The 21664-nt window shown below is 37.2% G+C and overlaps 1 protein-coding gene across 3 annotated transcripts in view; it reads right to left on the bottom strand.

Moving 5' to 3' along the window:
* Positions 1-21664, bottom strand: part of LOC116430736 (fibroblast growth factor 18) — a 177631-nt gene that overhangs the window by 77379 nt on the left and 78588 nt on the right. The window contains exons 1-2 of one of the 3 annotated variants that reach the window (XM_031985263.2): positions 8281-8636; positions 7409-7803 (exon numbers count right to left, since the gene is read on the bottom strand). The exons of 1 other annotated variant lie outside the window; for it this stretch is intronic. In XM_031985263.2, the coding sequence (XP_031841123.1) occupies positions 7409-7428 (20 nt within the window). In that variant the 5' untranslated portion in view covers positions 7429-7803; positions 8281-8636. Of the gene's footprint in view, positions 1-6881; positions 7139-7408; positions 7804-8280; positions 8637-21664 lie in introns of those variants that run through there. One more of the 3 variants, XM_031985265.2, reaches the window with a different exon arrangement.

Genomic DNA, 21664 nt, shown 5'->3' with positions numbered 1-21664 from the left:
ATGCTCTATTCCGGCAGGCAGTGTTTACCGTATGGTACGATTATAAATAAGAAGAAAATATTGTATAAAAATATAATAAATAAAGTTGAAAATATTTTGTTAAAAAGTTATAATGAAGATACTAAAATTAAAAATGATTGTTTACCATTTACATTGACTGGTCATAGTTCTCGAAGTTCTTATTAAAATGTTCTCCGTTCTTGTGAATGCAAGAACATGTATGATTACAATGACCCCTAATGGTAAACACGAGGTTTCTAACACAGTTATTATTCAACTGAATTTTTAGTAATTTATAGGAAATTTGAAAGTACAACATTGTACGAAATGTATACGATACGCAGAAATATATAAAATCCTGAAAATGTAACGTTCTTTTAGTATTTACTGAGGGAAAATATACTATTGTAATTCTATTTTCACAAATATGTTTTCAAAAATCTGAATTTCCCTAAAGCTCCACTGTCTAGTTATTATTGTCAATGTTTCTACGCAGAATGAAATGAGAAATTGTTATTTTAGAATTCTGCTGTCTTTGTTAGAATTTTTTAACAAAGCATTTGCGACTCCATGTTTATAATATGTTTATAATGTTTTCTTTCTATAGAGATAAATCGGAAACACCCTGTATACATCACTACCTGGGAACACCAGTAGCATTCAGCCGCAAGCACGCGTCGCGGCTGGAGCACCTCCGACGTTTGCCTCGAGGTCAAAACTCAATCTGACTCCAGCCTCGACTGCCTCGTACCAACACGAATAAGTTAACTACCATGAACAGTCAATTTCTACCTTGCGTATGTCTATCAGACTACCCAAGCCAAACTAGTCTCAGTCGCAGAACTTTTACATATTTTTCTCGAAACAGTATGCAGACTTCCTTGAACTGGAAGTAGCTAAGTTTTGTTAACAACGGAATCGAATAAAACATAATCTGATTATTATGATTGATGATTAAAATGTGACGTTTCATCCAGTTGCAAACAATCGCGTATGATTGTTAATTGGAAGTCTTGGTAATTATATTAATTTCAGTATAAATATAATTACAACAATATAATGAAGTAATATGTAAATGAATCAATTATTACATTTTAATCAATTCTGCTTAACGATCGATATTAAATCTTAATTATGTAGTAATTGTATACCTTATTATATTATTTACGAAAGAATTAGTACGCTACATATATTTCTCTACATATGCATCAAAGTATGTAGTTCATATCATTACATCAGACAAAATCAGCATAACAGGAATAACTAATATACAATATTTATTATTTCTGTAAATTTAACCATGAAATCTGGAATCCAGCAAACTGACGGGTTCTGTAAATCTAGCGTTAAAGTGTATGCTGTATTAATTAGTATTTCAAAGGAATGCATCGTGATATGGACCTGTTAATAGTCGTAATATCGAAACGCTTGTTTTTGTAATATAGCCTGCATACCATTCGTATAAGACAATTTTTTCAGCTAGTATCATTTTTGCATAACTGTAATAACCGAAGTTGACAATCTCAATATTATCACAAGGTATATAGGTCATTTATTAACTCATTTATTTATTATTTAATATATTTTCGAAAGCTTTCATTGCAAATAGAAATGTTTTCAATCCGGAGATGCGGCTTCTTTAACCGAGCTCGTCCCATCCGCTAATCTTAACCAAAGGTGTCGCACGCATAATCGTTGGTTGTATTGAAATCTTCGACTTGAACCCACGGGTACGCTTGTGTCACTCGAAACGAGTGTTTATGTGCATGAAGGGGGAACGAATACGCGATACGCACTGCGTTCGGTTATTTTCATGGCGTACTTACTATGCCGCTGCATTTCTTCAAACGGCTCGAACTTGTGGGAAATTTTTGCCACGTTAAGACGTATTCCTACCTTGAACGTTTATTATTATATCGTTTACAATTTAGATACTGATAACTGCTTATTAAGAAGGCACAGCAGATTGAAATCTTGGAAAATAATTTTTTGCAACAACTCGGCTTGATAGAAATGTATCATTTCTTTATTGTATTAGTGAAGCATTAACACGGACGTAGATCGCATTCAAAATTTAAAAAACAAATTTATTTTTATTAAACGTGATAATATAATGGTTATGTATTATTCGAACATGTTTCTAGACTTTGAGAAATAAAAAGGAGCAGAAAATTGATTGAAAGGTTGTGATTTGTTATGTAAAATCTATCGTCATTTTTTGAAAATTTGAGGTCAATGAAACGAATACAATCCATGTTTTCATGCACACTGTAGAAATAAAGCTACTTAGTTTTAAAAAATCACGTTTAAATCTTAAGACTTACCCGAAGGTATTTAAATCGATTTGTACAATATGTTACGAATTCCTCAATTGAATTTATTTTGTAGTGTTTTTAGAACAACAATTTATGAAAATGTGTAAAATAAAATTCATTTTTTGAAATTTTTTATTTGTCATGTTCTTTGAATCCAGTTATAAGGATCCAAATTTTTAAAAATTTGTAAATATGTTTGCTTATACCAAAAAATCTTCAGTATAGTATATTTTGTAGTAATACATACACAGAAACGTGGAATTTTAATTATTTATTAAGAATTGTAAAATAAATATATTAACAAAATATTCAGATCATAGTAAGATCAATAAGCAAAATAAGCAAAATAAGTAAAAAGTAGTAAAAACCAAAGTAAGACGAAAATAATACAAATAAAATTGTATTTATATAAAATAAATAGAGATAAAAAAAAAGAAGAATCAAGAAACATAAGTTTACAACTCAAACAAAAGTCACTTCACGCCTGGACGTTTTAAACATGTAATTTTAATGGTGCCTCTCAGAAGATGAAACATTTCAAATTCTCAGAATACCGAGAAAAAGAATAGAAGCTCGGGTCTTCTATCGTTCAATAGGTTGTCCGAATGACCGCTGCTACACGTTTAATGCCCCGTAATAGATAAAAGTAAAGGTGCCCGTTCGTACACCTGCTGTAGTCTAAGAAAATACTAATGCCCGCAAACGAGAACCTTCACTCAACACATTATCAAGTCAAGTAATTGACCAAATTACTGATAAGAAATTGCCGGACGATTTCTGGGAAAATTACTCCTGTACTGTCGTGCCATAGCTAACCGAGTAGGGAGTCACAGAGAGTGCTCTCGCCTCCGAAGCCGAAGGCTGAAACGACGATAAAGGTAATGGATCTTCTATTAGACCACCAAATATGTCGGAGAGTCTTCCACTCAGCGTTTTCAGCTCTAATCGGGAATTAAGGGACACTGCTTTTCGATATTTACAGTTAAGTGACACCTAAGTGAATTAGGGACTTATTAAATTGAGAAGATACAAATTTCGTAAGAATATTCATGGATATCCTCGACTTCTACGTAACACGATTCACATGTCGGATCTAAATGAACATCTTACGATTCTCTGGAAAAGTTGAACCGCGGCGAACTTCAGACATCGAAAATAACGTTATATTTGTGCTCGCTGCGAAATACCTCTTTCTTTCTTGAAAGTGTGAAAAGGAACTAAGGTATGCATAGATTGCTGTCACGACTACTTGTATAATGTCAATATGGGAATATTTCCGCCACGACGGAACTGAGATTCCGCTGATTCGGAAGATTCGAGGGAAACGTTTGAACGCTGCACGCTCCCAATGTTCAAAGCTATTTCACGAAGCCTTACACCGTCACGGTATTTGATATCAATCCGTGACACGAGGCGGATAATATCGTCACTGCGACCTTGCTTTCCTGATTGGATTGCCCTCGTACTTGTGTCGATACTGCCTATTGTTTGATACGTACGCTCTGTACCGTGAACTCTATCGAAAATATGAAAATGCTTTCTTGTAATATGCACATTATATACTCGTCCGCTTTTCCATGGCACCGATTACGTTCGCTTTGGGATGAAGATAAAATTGTAACTGTACAATGTGGTGTACACGTTAAGGTTAAAGACGAAATTAAAATTGAGATAGTATTTTTTCGGAACTTACTAAAATTAAAAGCTTTTAATTCTACAATGAAAAAGTTGTATTTTATTTGATTTCTTGTATTATGAGTTTTTTGAACAAATTTTCATTAGTGAATAAAATGAACAAATAGGTAGGTACTAAGAATTAATACATAATTTAATTCTGTACCGGAAAACACGTATACGAATCAATGGTAATTATTTCTGTTAAATGAACTCATAAATAACAAATACTTTTATTTTAATGTTTCTCCTTCTTAACATTAAATATTACATACAGTAGGTTAGAGTGACTACTTCCTTATAATTTCACATTTATATTATATTATCTAACACTAATTTAAAAATAAACAACGCGGGTAAAAGTAAGGAAAAGTTCCAGGAAACGTTCCAGGAAACATTTTGCATCTAAAACAGTCTTTTTATAGCATTATTTTCCATAAGCAAACGAGGAAAAGTATAAAAATGCACATTAATATTTAATAATACGAATTCGGTAAAACAGTATTTCATTAAGAAAATTATCAAGTCATTGATAATTTTGATGTTATGTATAAATCTAAAATTTTGAAGTACGTAACAATAATCGATTTCACTTATTACACTTCGATTAGTAATCACTGAAAATTTGCGATGCAGATTTTTCTCTTGGATGCACCAATTAAACGAAACGGGACGTCCAACGGAAAAGTTCTTGGGAAACATCAGCAGACGAGGTACAAAGTGTGTTGCGTTTCGCGCATTCTGATGACGTGCATCAATAGTTGATCCAAGTGCATTATCGATCGGTACAACCGGATTTAAGTCCACTAAAATCTTTCTTGTGTTCGCTTGTTATTCATATTAGCACATGAGCCGGTAAGATTCGAAATATTTACGCGTTTGTAGCGTAGGCCGAGCTTCATTGAGATCATCGCGTCATATTCACAGAACACTCGCCACCCAGACCGTAACGAGAAGGAAATTTTGTAAGAATTCCACGGAAATGATGCGACTTCTTTAGACCCGTTGCGACACATCGGATGTTTGCTAGCTTCGCAACGTCCGATTCCGTTTGAAAACTTTTCCTCCATTCCCGAAGGCAGAATTTGCGGAGGAAATCATCGAACGAAAACATATCGAAGAATAATTAGAAGCGAATTGTCCGCTGCGATATTATCTGAATATACGAGGTGGGAACTGATTACGTTATCTGGACATGTGTTCGGTATGTATGAAAATAATATTTGACCACTCACTAAAATCCAATGCTCTCGATACGTTCAAATATAACCGCACAAAAATCATAGCACAATAGCGAAAATAGTAAGAATCGATCTGGAATTACAAAAAAAATCGAATATTTCCGATGAACAGCGTAAAGTGCATAAAGCGCATAGAACAACGACGTGATTATAAAGAAAGCAGGTATTGCGCCTGTGATTCGTCATGAGGAAGAGAAAAGGAAAAAGAGACACAAGAAACACGCTGCACCAATTGCTCAAACGTCATTTAAAGTAGCAGAAAAGAAGAAAGATAGAGTAATGGACGATAAAAAGAAGCGGCGAAGAAAGTAGAACAGACACGAGCGTGGGAGCGAGACGGACTACGCGGTCGTTGCTTAATCGAGCGGGGCTCATCCAGAAAGCATTTTAATTGCGCGTTTCACTTATCTAAAATATGTCGGCTTATCGTCGACGTATCGTCTGATTTTCCAGTTGACAATCCATCGCTTTCGATAACCACCATAGTGACGGAATTCTATCAGCGAGCGTTCGCATCTATGGACGATCTCCCGCGCGACTGTCCGTCGCTCACGTGAAACATACATCCACGCTCGTCCTTCTTCGAAAGAACTGATTCGCCGAACCGGCCAGAATTTACTGATATAAAAAACCCGGATCAGATAATTCGAAAATAAGTAGAGATTCCATTCGAGTGGTGTGTACCGTTGAAATCCGTCGATATATTTATAGGGTACCCTCTAAAAATAAACGTGAACGTATTACAATTAAAACCTTTGCGTATCAATGGATACCCGTGTTGTCAACAAGCTGGCATACGGCTAAAGATCTCCGACAACGAGTTTAATACCAAATGGAGAATTAAAAAGTAGTATTCAAAGTTGTACATCAATGCTCGTGAAAAGTAAAAATGCTCACTTTCTTTTAACAGCGTGATATCCTAAACTGAACAACCTTCGATGGAATTAATTTCGTTCCGGGGATATTTTAGTTATTTAAAAATAATTGAGGCGCGATCGGTCCGAAGAAAAATGTAACGGTAACGAGCCAGCAGAAGGAAATCGAAGAGCAAGGTTTAGACCGTGTTCCCGGCGTCTCGGGACGCGCCACTGAGGAACTGCATGCAAGTTTCGATCATTTTTCAATGCGAAGTATAATGATCGAGTCGAAACAGTATTCAGCTTTTGTCGAAGCATTGCAAAACCACGATAATGATACTATTAGCAAGTTTCGTTCAATCAGTTCGTAACCGTAGAACGCTTCCAAGAAGCACGAATCGCTCGTAAAACGTCGAATACGGCAACACGAATTCCTGTTTTACATAACGTGATTTTCTCGGCGCGCGTGTAACACTGGCAAACATTAATATCACATTAAACGTTTCTTTGCACACTTTGTAAAATGTATCGGCGGAGCTTCTAACGCTTCACCCCTGCCAGCACGAGTACCGTTAGCTAAGCATACGCAACTCGACCGACTTTTCTCTCCTGGCGAACTCGCAAAGCATGATTTCGTCCGTTAACGCCGCGAGTTGCGAGCAACGTCGCGCCGGACACGTTCCATTAATCGTGATGCATCTGCGAAACCATTTAACGCGAAGGAACGGATCGGTTGCAGCGGGTACGACGACGTACCCCGAGATGTGTTTACGCATGCGTGCTAGGACACTTACATTTGGTTCCGCGGTAGACGATGTAGATTGACAAGATCGTAAAGGGAGCGCGTAATCCGAAGCGGACGTCATCCCAGTATTCGTATACGAAAACCTTTGTCAGCCCGGAGCCAGGATCATTCACCACCGGTCGTCGCGTGCGCACTCGCGACCACTACCACCAACAGCAACACCGCCAACCACACCACGGCTATCATCAAACCGTACAGCGGAGCTGATCGACGCACGGTGGATTTTAAAAGCGAACGAACGAAACGCGCACGTGTGGAACACGAGCCACGGGGACCGGCGTTCAAGTGTCCGAATATCGTGGCGGAGATGCCGATATTATGCTTCTACCCGATCTTCTGCGAATCATTTTAAATCGATCGCTCGCTGAACGATCCGATCGAGACACAACCCCCTCGAGCACGATCCCGCGGGACCGTTTTCTCAAACAAGAACATTCACTGAAACTTTCAAAGATTCTCTCTTTTCTCCGGCGCTCGGTGAAAATTAAGTGAAACAACAACAACAACAACACTCACGTGCTTAAAGTGAGACGCATCCAGGCGCGTTGCGTCAGCAGCGTCGACGCATTGCGTCGGGCTGGCCTTCTGGAGCTACTTTCAAAATCCTTGCATCCAGCGACTCCTCTCTTCCGTATCGTGTGATTTGTCTTCTTCGAGGATTAATTTTCACCCACTAGCGCCTTCTAGCACGCCGTCTCACTCGACGATTTTCTGCACTGTTACGCGTACACGAAAACAATGTTTACTTTCCTCTCGTAAACTGATCGATCGTCGGCCAGTGTACCAGCCCGTGCGCGCGTACGCGTACGTCAGATCGGCGGGGACCGCGAAATACAATCGACACGACACATTACTCTTCCTCTATACACGTTGGTCGGCGCGGCGACGAGCGCGTAGAACGGGATCGTTCACTGAAAATGGAACCGTGGTCGAACCGTTCGTGCACCTTCGATTGTTTCGCGCACTGTTGCGTACACGTGAACACTAGGCCGCGGTCGCGTTCAATTCGCTCGGAACTACCACCGATCGGCCGCACGAGCACGCGATCGAATAGACTCCTAGCTCGCATCGGGTACACTCCGATTGCAATTGCGAGGGAACAACGACGGTGGCCGTTCACCCCCGAAAATTCCTAATCCTTCGACGCACTCTCTCACACGTCACACGTGATCGGATTCTAAACGGCGACGGTAAGAACATTGGGGCAGCGCAGGTAGTACGTAACCACTGGGTGCACTTGGACTGCCGCCAATATCGTCGTGACGAGGTACCCGGTGCGTTGCCGGGGATCGTTGGCACCCATCCAAAGTGGCGTGTCACGATGCTGCGGGGGTGAACGTCGAAAGAAAAAAAAGAACCGGGGGAGAAGGAAACGGAAAGAGAACTACCTTGGCCAAGGTGAGATACCCATCGGTACTCGACCAACCTGCACCCGCAAACTTCTTCCTCTTATTTCACTCTCGGTTAACGAAGATGAAAAACAGCGAGGGGGTTGCTTCGGCCGTTTCTCTATTTTCTTTCTTTTCTCTCTCTCTCTTGTTTTCCTGCGATTTCTTTCAATTTTCGTCGATCAAAAAATTCACTCGTGGCACAGAGTTGTCACCGTACGAGAAGCACTACTACGACGTAACGCGACGGCGGCGGCGGTATAACAACACGACCGTAGCACGCGCAGCACGACGATATACAACCGCCGCTTGCGAGAGTTCGGAGGCTCGGAGGCGCGCGAGTCGGTCCCACTAGTGTTCGCTGCTCGCTTACCTGGCCGCTGCCCTGCTGCCGTTGCTTGCCTAGACCGTACCCCCACCCCTCCCGTGCCACCCCTCCACTCGCCACGCACACGAGGTTGCCCCTCCATCCTCCTTACTTTACCCCTCTCTCTTACACACCACTCCTCCCCTTTCTCTTCTTTCTATCTCTTACCCCTTTTTCAATCGTTTTCTCGCTTGCTCTTTCAATCTTCGCCACCTCACCCTCGATCCCTAGCCGGCGAATGTCCTTTGCAACCCTAACGATAATGCTCCGTTCATGGAGGTGTGCGCGACACTCGGGAACCGACCGAAACGCGCCGAGCACGGTGAGCAATTGAAAGTGGCTGCAGCCAGCGGCTCCGAAAGCTGACGGGGTTATTGTAAGGGGTAAGCGAACGAGTTTGAATGTTTAACGTTCTTCCTAGGATTGTCTTCTTTGTTAGACGGAACCGATGTTTCGGGCCTTTCGCAACGTAGCGCCAACGAGTGCGCACAATTCGTTGTTTATATGTCCATTCGTGATGTATGCGATTGATCGTTGATAGCGAATATCCTGTCACGGTTAAAATCATCGAAGAGTGTTCGTCGTTTATCGTAATATGTTGTCTCTCCTAAGCAAGTCTGATCGTCTTCACTGTAAGAATGAGGGACGAATGTCACCCAACGCTCGTAGGTAGCTCGGAACGATCACAGAAAATAATCCAGAAATCGTGGATGCGCGCACATCCGCATCGGCAACGTAAACAAGAGAAACGCTTTCTGGCCAACGACGACACGCATTCTGTGTATCCCAGCTTGATTTTTTCCCCATCGATATTTATTATTTTTTATTTTACACCGAGGATGACGGCCACGCGATATAAATTACGGTACACACCTATAGACCGTCTTTTTCTCCGTATTCGCTCGGCCATGCCGAGGATGACGCGTCGAGGTTACGCAATCACAACCAGTCGAGGTTTGTTTTCTTAAGAGAGTCAACGGCACGATTATTTTAATATATCCCGATAAATGTTAAAGCTGCACCATTCTCACGGCGGACGTGTCCTGGCCGGACAATTAAGCGAAGAGATGGCGAAAGGGGAAGTAAACGCGGCGAAAGACAAATTCGCCGCGAGCCGGCTCATCTCGCGCGGCCGAGAGTGAAACACTGCCTGTCGAAACGTATCTACCATTCACGCGGACGATCGTCGACCTAACAACGCGATAATTAATTATCAATCGAACCGCGATTATGAGCGACGCGCGCGCGCGCGTCAGAGACCGCCAGAATGTCCCCAGAATACTGTCAGATTACGTTCGTTCCGTGCAGTCTGTCACTGCGTCGCCAGTGGTCGAGAATTACATTGTGCGAGCGACCGAGCATATCGCATACGCTTACGCGGGATTATCGTGCACGGGTTGCGCGCAACCCATTCCGATTCCTAATAAACGTATTTCACGCTTTTTCCGTTGAACGGGATCCACGGTCGGCCGTATTCTGAGGAAACTCGATAACCGGTCCTCCAGATTAGTTCTGATACTCAATTCAGCCATATGAAATTGTATACTTGACCAAATTTGAAATCTGATCGTTTTTACTTACAGTTCTAGTGATATGCTTAATGCTTAATTTGATTAGATAAATCGACGATAAAGTACTTGATTTGATTAATTGAAAACATTTAAGCCGCAACCGATTTTGACGTCAAATACCCATGAACGCCGATCGAAGTTGAACATCGGTTTTCGTTATGTACGCTCGTTTCTTTTACAAATAAAAGATGAACGTATTCTTCGAAAATTAATGTTTGCATTGACCTATAATTACTGTCTAACGATACTTCGTATTTGGAAAGGGACTGTCTTTAGAGATTCACGGAAGTCTTTCCTCGTTCCAGCTCCTTTAATGTTCCGACTGGTTGTCGCCAAATCTCCGAATACAGTATTCTCTTTCCTTGAACCGGAACAGGCGGTTGCACGAGAAAATCTGACACCTCGCAGGGCCGTGTTTTATTGACACGATTCTCTTGACGTTCACGGGCTCTTGTGTAAATGTTACGTGAAATCTTCATTCCCCGTAACTAAGGGACGCCCGTTTCGTAAGGCCGAGCGGTTTATCGATTGTACTAATTAGAAAATTACAGAGAATCTTTGTTATTTCTAAATAGGTTCGGCAAACCTCGCGAGTATTCGTACGTTCGAGGAAGATCGGTACGTTTGATCATTACTGGACATGGATCTTTATCTCGACTATCTGGCCCATTGGTGTTAAGCTACCTAACGACACGTTACACCGTTTCCAAGTTGCCCGGGGTAAAGCAGAACAAGCAGTTAGTTTACTGCTGAAGACAGGAAGTCGGGTCGAAAGAGATACGGCTGGAGATCTCGGACGGTTGCGGAACAAGGGTGAATTGGGGTGCACACTTAATTTTCAATGGTGACAAGTACCGGTGCCATCGCAGAGGCCGAATTACCTGGCCAAAAGTACCTGAAACCTGTGACGGTATAAATCATCCAACAATGTGACAGAACCTTTGTCTTACTTATCAGTCAGAGCCAAAATGCTTGGCAGCCGGGTAGCCCTCGTTTTCCCTTTACAGACGAATACAGTCTCAATTGCTTGGAACCTTCGGTCTACGACCCAAGACTTCTTCTAACGTGTCGAATATTTATATGCACCCAACGGTGATCTTCTCTTCAACTTCATTTTTTATATACCTACTAAAGTAATAACAAATTGAACAAAATATCTTTTATTATAAACCAAGTATTTTATATTTAATTCGTTTGTAGAATTTATTTAAGATTGCGTGTAGATTTGAAAAGAGTCGGTTTTTAAATATAATGTTTTTTTTTTTTTATTGAATTTGAATAGTGTGTTTTAATGTTTAAACGAGTAGTATCGATATGCATATCGAATAATTTAATTTGTAATTAATAAGTATGTTGTAATTAAAAAAAATCAAGCTACTTATTTATGTTCTGTTATTGACAAAGTTGATATTGAAACGAATATTATCAATGAGAATGATTTTATTATAAATTTTACTATAAAATTTTGTAATGAGATCAATTTCAGTATTTTGTATAAATTGATTATATCATTAGAATTTATTAATTACCACTATTGAATCTAAAATTAATTTTATAGTATCAGTATGTGATAATGTATTCATAAGACGTATTTATCATCGATTGATTTCCACATTTTTTAAAATCTTTAACGACGATTATTTGGAACTGATTACTATGTTGGAAAAGGAAAGCGAAGTAGCTTTTCTAATTGCAGGCCGCACCTATCATCAATAATGAATTGCCAACATCCTCCATGTTCTTTACTGACTAATCGACGATATATGTGTTCTTCTATATTTGGATCACAGATGACTAAATTCTGTCTATAAAGTGTGTGAATCATCGGTGCACCGTATTCTCCCAAAGAGTTATTTGTCCTAAACGTTAATGAATCATAAAAAAAGAATACAGTCTATCGTATCGATATGCAGAGTTTTTTCAGATATAAACATTACAGTTACATATATTGAGTATACAAGTGTGCCACGAATAGTCGTGAAGAGAAGTATATTTTTATTCTTTTATTTTATATTTTGGTATAAGTTAAAATATATTAGTTTAACAAAATGTTTCACATTTTACTAAAAAATAATTTTTTATTAAAAATTAGGAGGCTATTCTTGTTTTTCTAAAATGAAAAGAAAAATCTGCATTTTTTTAACGATATTTATGTTTATGTTAGTTTTTAAATAACAAAAATTACTTTCAACTTTTTGAAAGAAAAGTAATATTTAGTTGTATCGTATGAATATAACACCTAAGACTAAATCAATGATCTGTAGATAATATAATCTCTAATATTAAGTAAGATTATTAATAGAAAGAAGTACCTACATACTGTGAACTAAACTTGGTCAGAAAGCAAAGATTTTATACAGAACAAAAGTATGTCAAGAAACAAATAGTTATTCGAAATTTGTAATCTTAATGATTAAAATACAAAGATGAAAATATTGAAAAGTTTAATCGCCGTGGGCTTAAATAAACCACGTTACAGTTAGCCGTGTAATAAATGGAACCATTTGTGAATAAAAAAAAACTCATTTATATAATCTTATTTAAACTTATTTAATATTTCATCATCAGTAAAAAAAAATAAATCTGCCAAGTGTTTTCAAGCGATTTGTGATATTCGCCCCAAATTACAGTGAGTTATTGGCGAGCTATATTTCAAAGAGGGAAAGATATTGTTGCGACAAGTCCGTGTCGGAACCCCTATTTGTTACAAAGTCAACAGGCAACAGATCGCAGTGAATACATCAGTTAATCACCTTCGTCGTGACTTACCTGCTTAAATTTCATTCTCATACTTCGAATGTTTCAATGGATACCGTTGACAAACTGTTCGGAAGAAACAATAGATTTAGAGCGTTCAGCAGTTTGTCAGCAATTTTTTAAAAGCACCAACGTTGAATGCAATGTTACATGATTTCTATAACAGTAACATTCCTTTCTTAACGATGGCTTCATTGTATTATCTGCATGATGTATATTTTTTCCACAAATTATTAGGTAATTATTTCTAAATCTAAATTCACAACAGTGATAGCAGCGATTTAATATTTCAGCGATGCTAAAATTATCTTCATGAAGATCCTTGAAGAATAATTAAAATATTTGCATAAACAAAAAAATGAACTGTATAATTGCATATCTTATAAATCTTTTAATATTCCAAAAAAAACATCCGATCATTAATTATACCGACCCAGTAATTAAATGATTCACTTGTTTCTTTTTTTTAGAACACGTCACCCCAATCGAACCATTGAACCATATAAAATAAGGAAGTATTAAGTTCATGAAACTTATTAACTACATAGTCGGTTCTGTTAAAATTTTTATTTCGTTGAACTTCATTCAGAAGAATTTACTGGAAATACATAAAGATATAGTAATAATAATTAAGAAAGATATAATAATATTAATTAGCCAAGTAATTATTAATGAGGGTATTTTATAATTAATTGTAGTCCCCATCTGAATTATTACCAACGAATTGTTACACAATTAAACTTTATATACTTTATGCTTTATTTATAATTAGCTTATTACACCAGTTATACTTTAGAGATAGTAGCCTGATCGATAATTAAAGAAAGTAGGCATAAAATACTGCAGGTGAATCGATAAAGAATATCGTAGACACTATATGCATACGTCACACGGGATCTCTTTCAAGTGATGTGGCTTAGCTGAGGCCGGTACCGATCGCAAGCCCTGTGGCGTAGCGGCATAGCCCGGCCAGACCGCATTTAATCAGTTTGCGGTCGCGGTCCGCTCTCTTATATCCTTTTAATACGTTTTCTTCTCTCCTCTCATTCTTTGCTCTCGCGCGACACCGCGACGTAACTCAACTCCCGCATATAAGCTCGCTGCGCAATACCTAAGCAGTGCGCGTTCCTTTTCCTTTATGTTGCACGAATTGTTCTTGATAGTTGCGGACACCTTTTCTAATAGCCATGACAAGAAAAAACTACTTTGAAGACAATGAAGTACGGAGAAATTTTACAACGTGTGAATGTATACATTTACTTACCAGATACTAGGAATCTGGACTGTTAACACGTTGAATGCCATTGGGGTCACCGGTGACCCCCAACCAAATCGAATTACTATAATTCATTAAATTAAACGACGATTATATGACAATATTTCTATATTATAAGTCACATATGAACAACATTAGCGTGCAATAATAATAACGCAATTCAATCAAATGATTTAATATTATAGTTTTTCTATCTTGTGTATTTTGCTCTATGAAATTGTGCGGCGTTGAACGTGTTAAATGGAACTGATATTTGTGTCATTAAATAGAGTTCAATTCATATTTCTTTTAATAGTGGCCTCGGTCACTTACTCTATGATTCTAGAGTCTTGTGTAGATAGAGATGAAAATAAGGATGACGCATTATTTATACGTACCTGCAGGTTATTATAAATTAATAGCAGTGTGTTATAAAACAGGAAATATGTTCTGCATATCGAATGATGTAGATAGATTCCTTTTTCAACAAAGCTAATAAAAAAAGCAATGAGGGAAAGTCTATTTCCTTATTCACTAATGCAGTGGATAAAATATGTAAAAATCTTTAAGATGATATAATATACACAATAAAAAACTTACAAAACGTTAAAAAACTGTATTGATATAAAATATGATTAAGTGGTAAAATAATTATTCAAAACTGTAAGTAAAATTGTGAGATATACTTGTATATTTTCTTTTCATCTCATTTCATATTTCTCTTGACTAGCTTTTCACTTTCATTAGGTAAAATATTCTAGAAAAAAATCTTTTTATTAGACAGTAGTGGTTAAATAGACATAAAATACATTTTTTCTAATATTTCGAAAAATAATTTTAAATAGCATGCATATATAACCTACATTTAGTATTTTTAGACGCTTATAATATGCACTGCCATTCAAAATCTTGAGATCACATTAAATAATCACGATTTATGGAGGAGAATAAAATAAAGCAATAATATAGTTTACTATTTCTTGCCCTTAGTCGGTTTATTAGAGATTACATCCCACTGCGTTGTTTTATCTATTCTTTATTTCACAAGCAGCGACTTGTTTTACTGTTATTATGTTTTTAAGGATTATGGAATTTCAGCGTTTAAAATAGTTTTATTTTATTGTCAAAGTCACTGCACTTCCTTCTTCTTATTAAGTACTCATATTTTTATAGCAAAATATTTGCTATATGATAAAAATATTATTACAATTAATCATAGACAAAATGATCTGAAGTTATATTTTTAATTAAACATGGATTAACGATCGTAATTTCACCATCTTGTCGTAATTCAAGTATTTTACTTGATATATAAACAAGTTCAAGTATTCATATACTCACACTTTTCATCAAGAAACCCATGTTTCCTTTTTAGTGAGCAGATCAGTCGAAATGTTTGAATAACAATACACTTCGATGATGAAGTAATTAAATACGTCTGTCAATAACTTTTAAATGCCTAAACTAATTATTTAGCAGGTACAATAGGTATATCAATCGATGGTTTGTCAATTATTGAATGAAAAAAATGAATGTGACATTTTCTATTTTATCCTCCTGGTTGAATCAGTTTTTCGTAGAATTCGGGAGTAAGAAAGTCCCGCGGCGATTTTTAAGAGGTTTTACGCCTGTTTCAGGGGTCGGGCGGCAATTTACTGGAATTAAATAATAGTCCGTCCCATTAACGTAACGACGCGGCTGAGGATGTCCCGCAGGATTCACAAGAGGATTTCGAAAGTGGATGGAGGCATACCAGGTACGCTCACGTTTTATTTCATCGTAACGTGCCAAGAGGTATATGTATACCTTCATCTCAGAAGTCAGGACCCTCCAAGGATATATCCTCGATCCTGTGTGGTCCTGAATGGCTCCTCGAATTATTACCAACGATTTCGGAGATTCTTACGTCAATCTTAAAATTTGTCAAGAATCCCTACCACTTGTTTCCTCGTTCCCATTGACATACTCTAGAACGGACCGCCAAGAAAACTTACGAATTTTCACTAGTGACACCATTAATTCGAATTTCTCTCGCCTCCTAACGCCCGTATGAATTGACGGCTTTCTATTTGACATTATAATATCTGAAAACTAAAGTGGAAAAATGATGGAAAGAAACCTAGATGTGCGAACTGTAAGAGAAACCTCAACAAATTCGTTTATTAAAATAAACAGTTGTCCATTGATTAAATTTTTCTCTGTATTTCGGTTTTGTCTTCTTTAGCGACTTTTTATAGTCTACGAACTTTATAAAACAGTTAATGTACGAGACAAAAATAATTGATAACAAAGTTAAAAATAATAATAAAATTGAAAATATTTTTATTTTTATTAAGATGTGTAGAATAATTTATGAGCTTCTCGTTTCTAAATTATTACAACAAGATCTCTAGTTGTAAATATAGACGTGAACTAATTTTATTACGCTTGACATTTTGCAATAAAAATGAGAGTAGACATCTTTTTTAGACGATACTTTCGTCAAGAAATCTTGTGCAATAATAAGTATTCTAATTAAAATATTGGTACTATTGTTATCTATCCATCTACCTGTAATTGATTAAAAATTTGATTGAACAGACGTTCATCCATAAACATGTTCAGCCATCTAACCTGCGAAGTAACTCTCGAACTAAATACAAGCACTATCTCCCAAGAATTGTCTTAGTTAAATAAAACCATGGTTATCATAGCTGGTTAGTGTTCCTGGGAAAATGAAGTCGTAAGTATACGCGTAAAAGGGCAATGAAACTGATAAACAACGTGATTTCCGATTCTTGATAACACCTTTTAAAAGGCAGCACGTGAAACTCGAGCTCCTATAACCGCAAGAATGCGACGTCGAATCTTGCAACTTGTTACCGTACGGTAGATCCCGTAGAAAATTTACAGGCGGACTGTTAGGGAGTTTTTCGCGAAGGTGAAGGAGACGTATTTGCCAGTGATGATATCTTTAGGTGATCCGCACAACGGCCGGAATGCCACAAGACCCACCGCAGCTTTGTGACACCACAACTTTCCGCTGCAATAACATTTGCGCCTTTACAACAACAACTGGTATTCTTGGACGAGAGTCCCACTCTGCAACAATAATACTGCACGTGTGGTCATCTCAGTGGTACTCAAACTTTTCGCGTGGTTCGCTACCGCCGTCGAATATCCTATCTGTAAATTGCGTGCTCTCGCACGCTGTGATAGTCTGCTGAAAGCGAAATATTGATACTCGAATGTCACTTGCTCGTTTTATTCTTCGGTAAATCGAACTCCACGGAATGATCGATCTCCCGTGTATCCGAGTGTTCATTTTGAAATAGCAAACGAAGAAAATGCGGAATCCGTGTGTGCCGGATGCGAATCGCGAATAATTAAATGCCTTATCTGAAGACGTTCTTGCAGTTAATTAATTACGAATTCAATTTAAAATAATTGGAATTTTATGTTCGCGCGATCATATTCATCCGACGACAAATTAAAACGAATTCTCTTAATGGCCTTAATTGGAGACCACCGGTTACACGCGCGACGTCGAAGATTTCATTCAGGCAAACCATCGCGAATGGAGTACCTCTATAAAATTTTATAAAGTAGCTATAATGCGGCGCGAATGTAAGCGAAACGTGAGTCGGGCGAAACGATGCAGGAACGTCGTCAGGGAAACGCTCTAAACTACGAAGGTAATATTTGCAAACAAGTAATAGACGTGTTAGGACGGCGCCTTGATAAGTGGCAGACTGTCCCCTTGTTGTTCAAATGGACGCGAATGTGTGAATGGACTTTCTGTGCGCAGAAAGTGTGGAGAGTTTTGCAAGATTTCCATTCACGACGACTCTCTTGATGCTTTTTTAGTTCCCTCGCCGTCAATCATTATCTCGTTGAATAAAAACTCCGTGGAAATAGCGCGAAACAGTTTAGAATTCATATGGAATTCAGTTAACATACAGCATCGGATTTCGAAGTGTTGCTACGAGGCTTCTGGTGCTATCGAAGGATAAAGTCATGGAAGTCAATTCGAACGCTGTGGTCTGAAAGTCTGGAAAGATTTTTTTTTTAAATAAGTAATCATCTGCAGAAACATTATTTGTAATTTCCTGAGTTTAGTTACGCTTTTGTCACTTTGGAGGAGGACGTATCTTTTGCGATAATACTTTTAAACAATGATCTATTTTATCGAATCTAGCTCATAAACATATGCTATGTTTTGTTTGGGAGAAAAGGTATGGGAAAGCATAATGGAAAGGTTTACATGGGAAATATTTCAACGTACAATCAATATAATGCTGAAATTTGGTTAGAAACTATTAAAAGTAAATATTTTGGTTTGCTGGTGTTCTGATTGGGTGACAATTTGATATTATGTATGACAAAATTAACTGAAGTAATAAAGAAACTTTGATTCTTATTAAATTTTTGTAATTTGTAATTCGAAAAATCTATGACTGAAATATAATGTGCTTTAGTAGCTTGTAAATGAAATGTTCGGAGGAATGTTTTGCAGTGCGTTCAGCTGGAACATCATTATTACAAGAATCGTCGCAAATAATCATATCTCATAATGACGAATCACGTATTAGACAGTTAATTTAAATCATTTTTAAAATAATGTTTCGGTAGCAAAGTAACTTAATTGAAAATTCATGTAGTACATCTTCACAGTAGTTAAATATTTCTATAACATACTGTGTGTATATTCGCGTACATGGCAAAGCATAATACTTCGATGCTTTGTTGTTTTGTGACAATACATAAACATTATTAAAATATAAAGTACAGATATTGCAAAAGAACTCAAATGTAAATTTAAATTATTCATTAAAAAATGCACAGATCACTGGTATCTACATTAAAATTTAATCCATTATTACTGCTTTACATTTTTTATAGTAGAAATTATTAATTCTTGTCAAGAAATTTTTTATTTTCAAATTAACAAAGACTCAGCTTCATTAGATTTAAAGCATATGGATCTGCTATTTTGCCACTGCGTATAGTTGGAAAATTCAAAGAATTAAAACGACTAATGAAGATCAATCGTTCACAATAAAATATTTCATTATGCATAGTTGTGATAACAATAAACGATAAAATTGTTAGAGACCCGAGAGTGGCGTGTACGCCTATCCATAAACATTATAAAAGGTAGTACGTATAATAGAAACACTGACAACGATTGCAAAGTAAATTCGATAAGATTGCACTTGGTTTGGTGCTATTACTCTCTCTTTATCGTGTTTCACTTATTGTTTACAGATCCACGTATACCGGCACCATACTGCGATTAGGTGAGTGTGAGCTCCATTTTCGTCCACTATACCACTAAATATCAGTACACTTGATTTTGACTTCCGCGGCTGTACAACCGTGTCCGTCTCTTTTCCTCAAATTTCACGTTAATGATAGAAATTATATCGGTGAACCGGATGGTGTGAATCCAAACGTTAAAAATAAACTTCGTTCGAGGAATCCAATGTGCGGAAATACAAGAACGATCTACCGTTTCGTCGACTTTCGGTATATCACCGGAAATACCCGAAACTGGTGACAAATTAACCGATGGGTACGTTCGCGTGAATTCAAATCACAAATATAGCTTACAGACTGATAATGAAAGCAAAACAATCGTCTGTCTGGAATGCGTTCGTGCTAACGAAAACATACAACATTTTTGCTGTACTTATAACAGCAACGAAATTTAGCATTGAAATATGACGGAATATCGGTTATTGCGCCATTAAAGTTGCAAGCATGTGTACAATAAATAAATTAATTAAATTATATAAAATTATCGTGTTTCAGTTTTCATGAGTTTAATCAATAAATTCATTGATAATTCTGTATTATCACTGTTTTATTGCAAATGAAAGATTCTTTACCATTTGCATATTTCGTATACAAATATTATTCATATTAACACTAAGATAATATAATGTCAAAGGAAGTATACAGTAGAGAAAAATAAATATTATCGCGTAGATGTATAAGTTTCTACATTTTAATCCATGTTAAATATTATTAAGATTTATATTACAATTATATTATGCATACTAATTCATTATAATGTACTAATTTCGAAAAACGAGAATAAAAGATCAACAATCGATTTCTTCATGTAAACAAACATTTTCATCAGACTAAAACCTACATAAACATTCGATTAATTGTTAAAATGCATACTCTTCAATCCTGTTTACTTAAGTCTCACACTATCACGTCTCGAACTTCATAAAATATACGTTTTCTACACTATTTTACTCCATTAGACCTAACGTAAACTAATTTCGAAATATAATTCAAATATTTGTTTCGATGCGACACAATTTCCGTTTGGCATTGCAAACACAAGAGATTAAACGGGAAGAATATATGAGTAACAATAAATACACGCAGCGAAGATTTCTGCGAAGTAGCCGATTAAAAGTTGTTCATTATCAAAGTTAATGAATAACAATGATTCGCCCGATGTACCAAGAATAAACGTGCTCAGAGATGAACAAAAGGTGAGGCTTCTTTTGAAAAACGAGTCTGGCTGGATGGAAGGTGGAGAAGGAGGCAGAACCACGTGGTCCAGCGGCGAATGAAGGTTACGGGAATCCACGTGTCGACGCGCTACAGCCCACGTGTCGATGAAGCTGGCCCACGCGAATGCGTACGCGGTTAATCGGAAGACTTAACACGGCCCTTTACGCAAGCGCCAAGTACTCACCGTACCGGCGCAAAGCCGTCTTATCGAGTTGCCTCGCATAAGCCGTGCCTAAGAATCATTTAATCGAGGATCAGCCTGATCTTATTGCCCATAAAACCGAGCGGCTGTGAACACTGGCTAAATGGAAGAGGCTGTTAGTTGACTTCCGACTCTCTACGGAAACGCATCCTACCGTGTTATTTTAATTGAATTGCGTCGCGGTGTTTCAGTAAACAGAAAGTGCTAACAGGAAAATCATATCTGCATAGCGATGACACTGAACATCTTGAAACGCGGAAAGCTGTAATACTTCGTGAAAACTCGTTTATGCTCGTTGTTCCAGCTCTTTAATTAGAAGTAATACATAGTTCGTGATTAAGAAATGTTTAATGATCGAAATTGATGACGTGAACGGTCTAATGGGTTTCATTCGATGAATTTTTTTATTTGTATGCCAAAATGAAAAACATTAGGAGAATATTTTCGTTGTTTTGTATTCCTGTCGTTGTAGAAAGGGGAATGTTTAAATATTTTAGAATGCGATACTTTGAAATGTTATGATGTTATAACTATTATAGAAACTTCTTTTGGATTAATGGTGTATATAATAAATAAATTTTCGAATTTCTGACTATGAAATGGCCTTAATGACTATTCAAGGAGGGTTAAAAATATAGTTTATTATCTGCTTGAATTGATGATATTAACTAAAAATATGTAAGGAAAGATAAAGAGTGTAATATGTCGATAAACTT

This window comes from Nomia melanderi, chromosome 2 (assembly GCF_051020985.1).
Source record: "Nomia melanderi isolate GNS246 chromosome 2, iyNomMela1, whole genome shotgun sequence".
Classification (NCBI taxonomy): Eukaryota; Metazoa; Arthropoda; class Insecta; order Hymenoptera; family Halictidae; genus Nomia; species Nomia melanderi.
The sequence above is the reverse complement of the archived record's forward strand: the minus strand, read 5'-3'. Positions and strand labels throughout refer to the sequence as shown.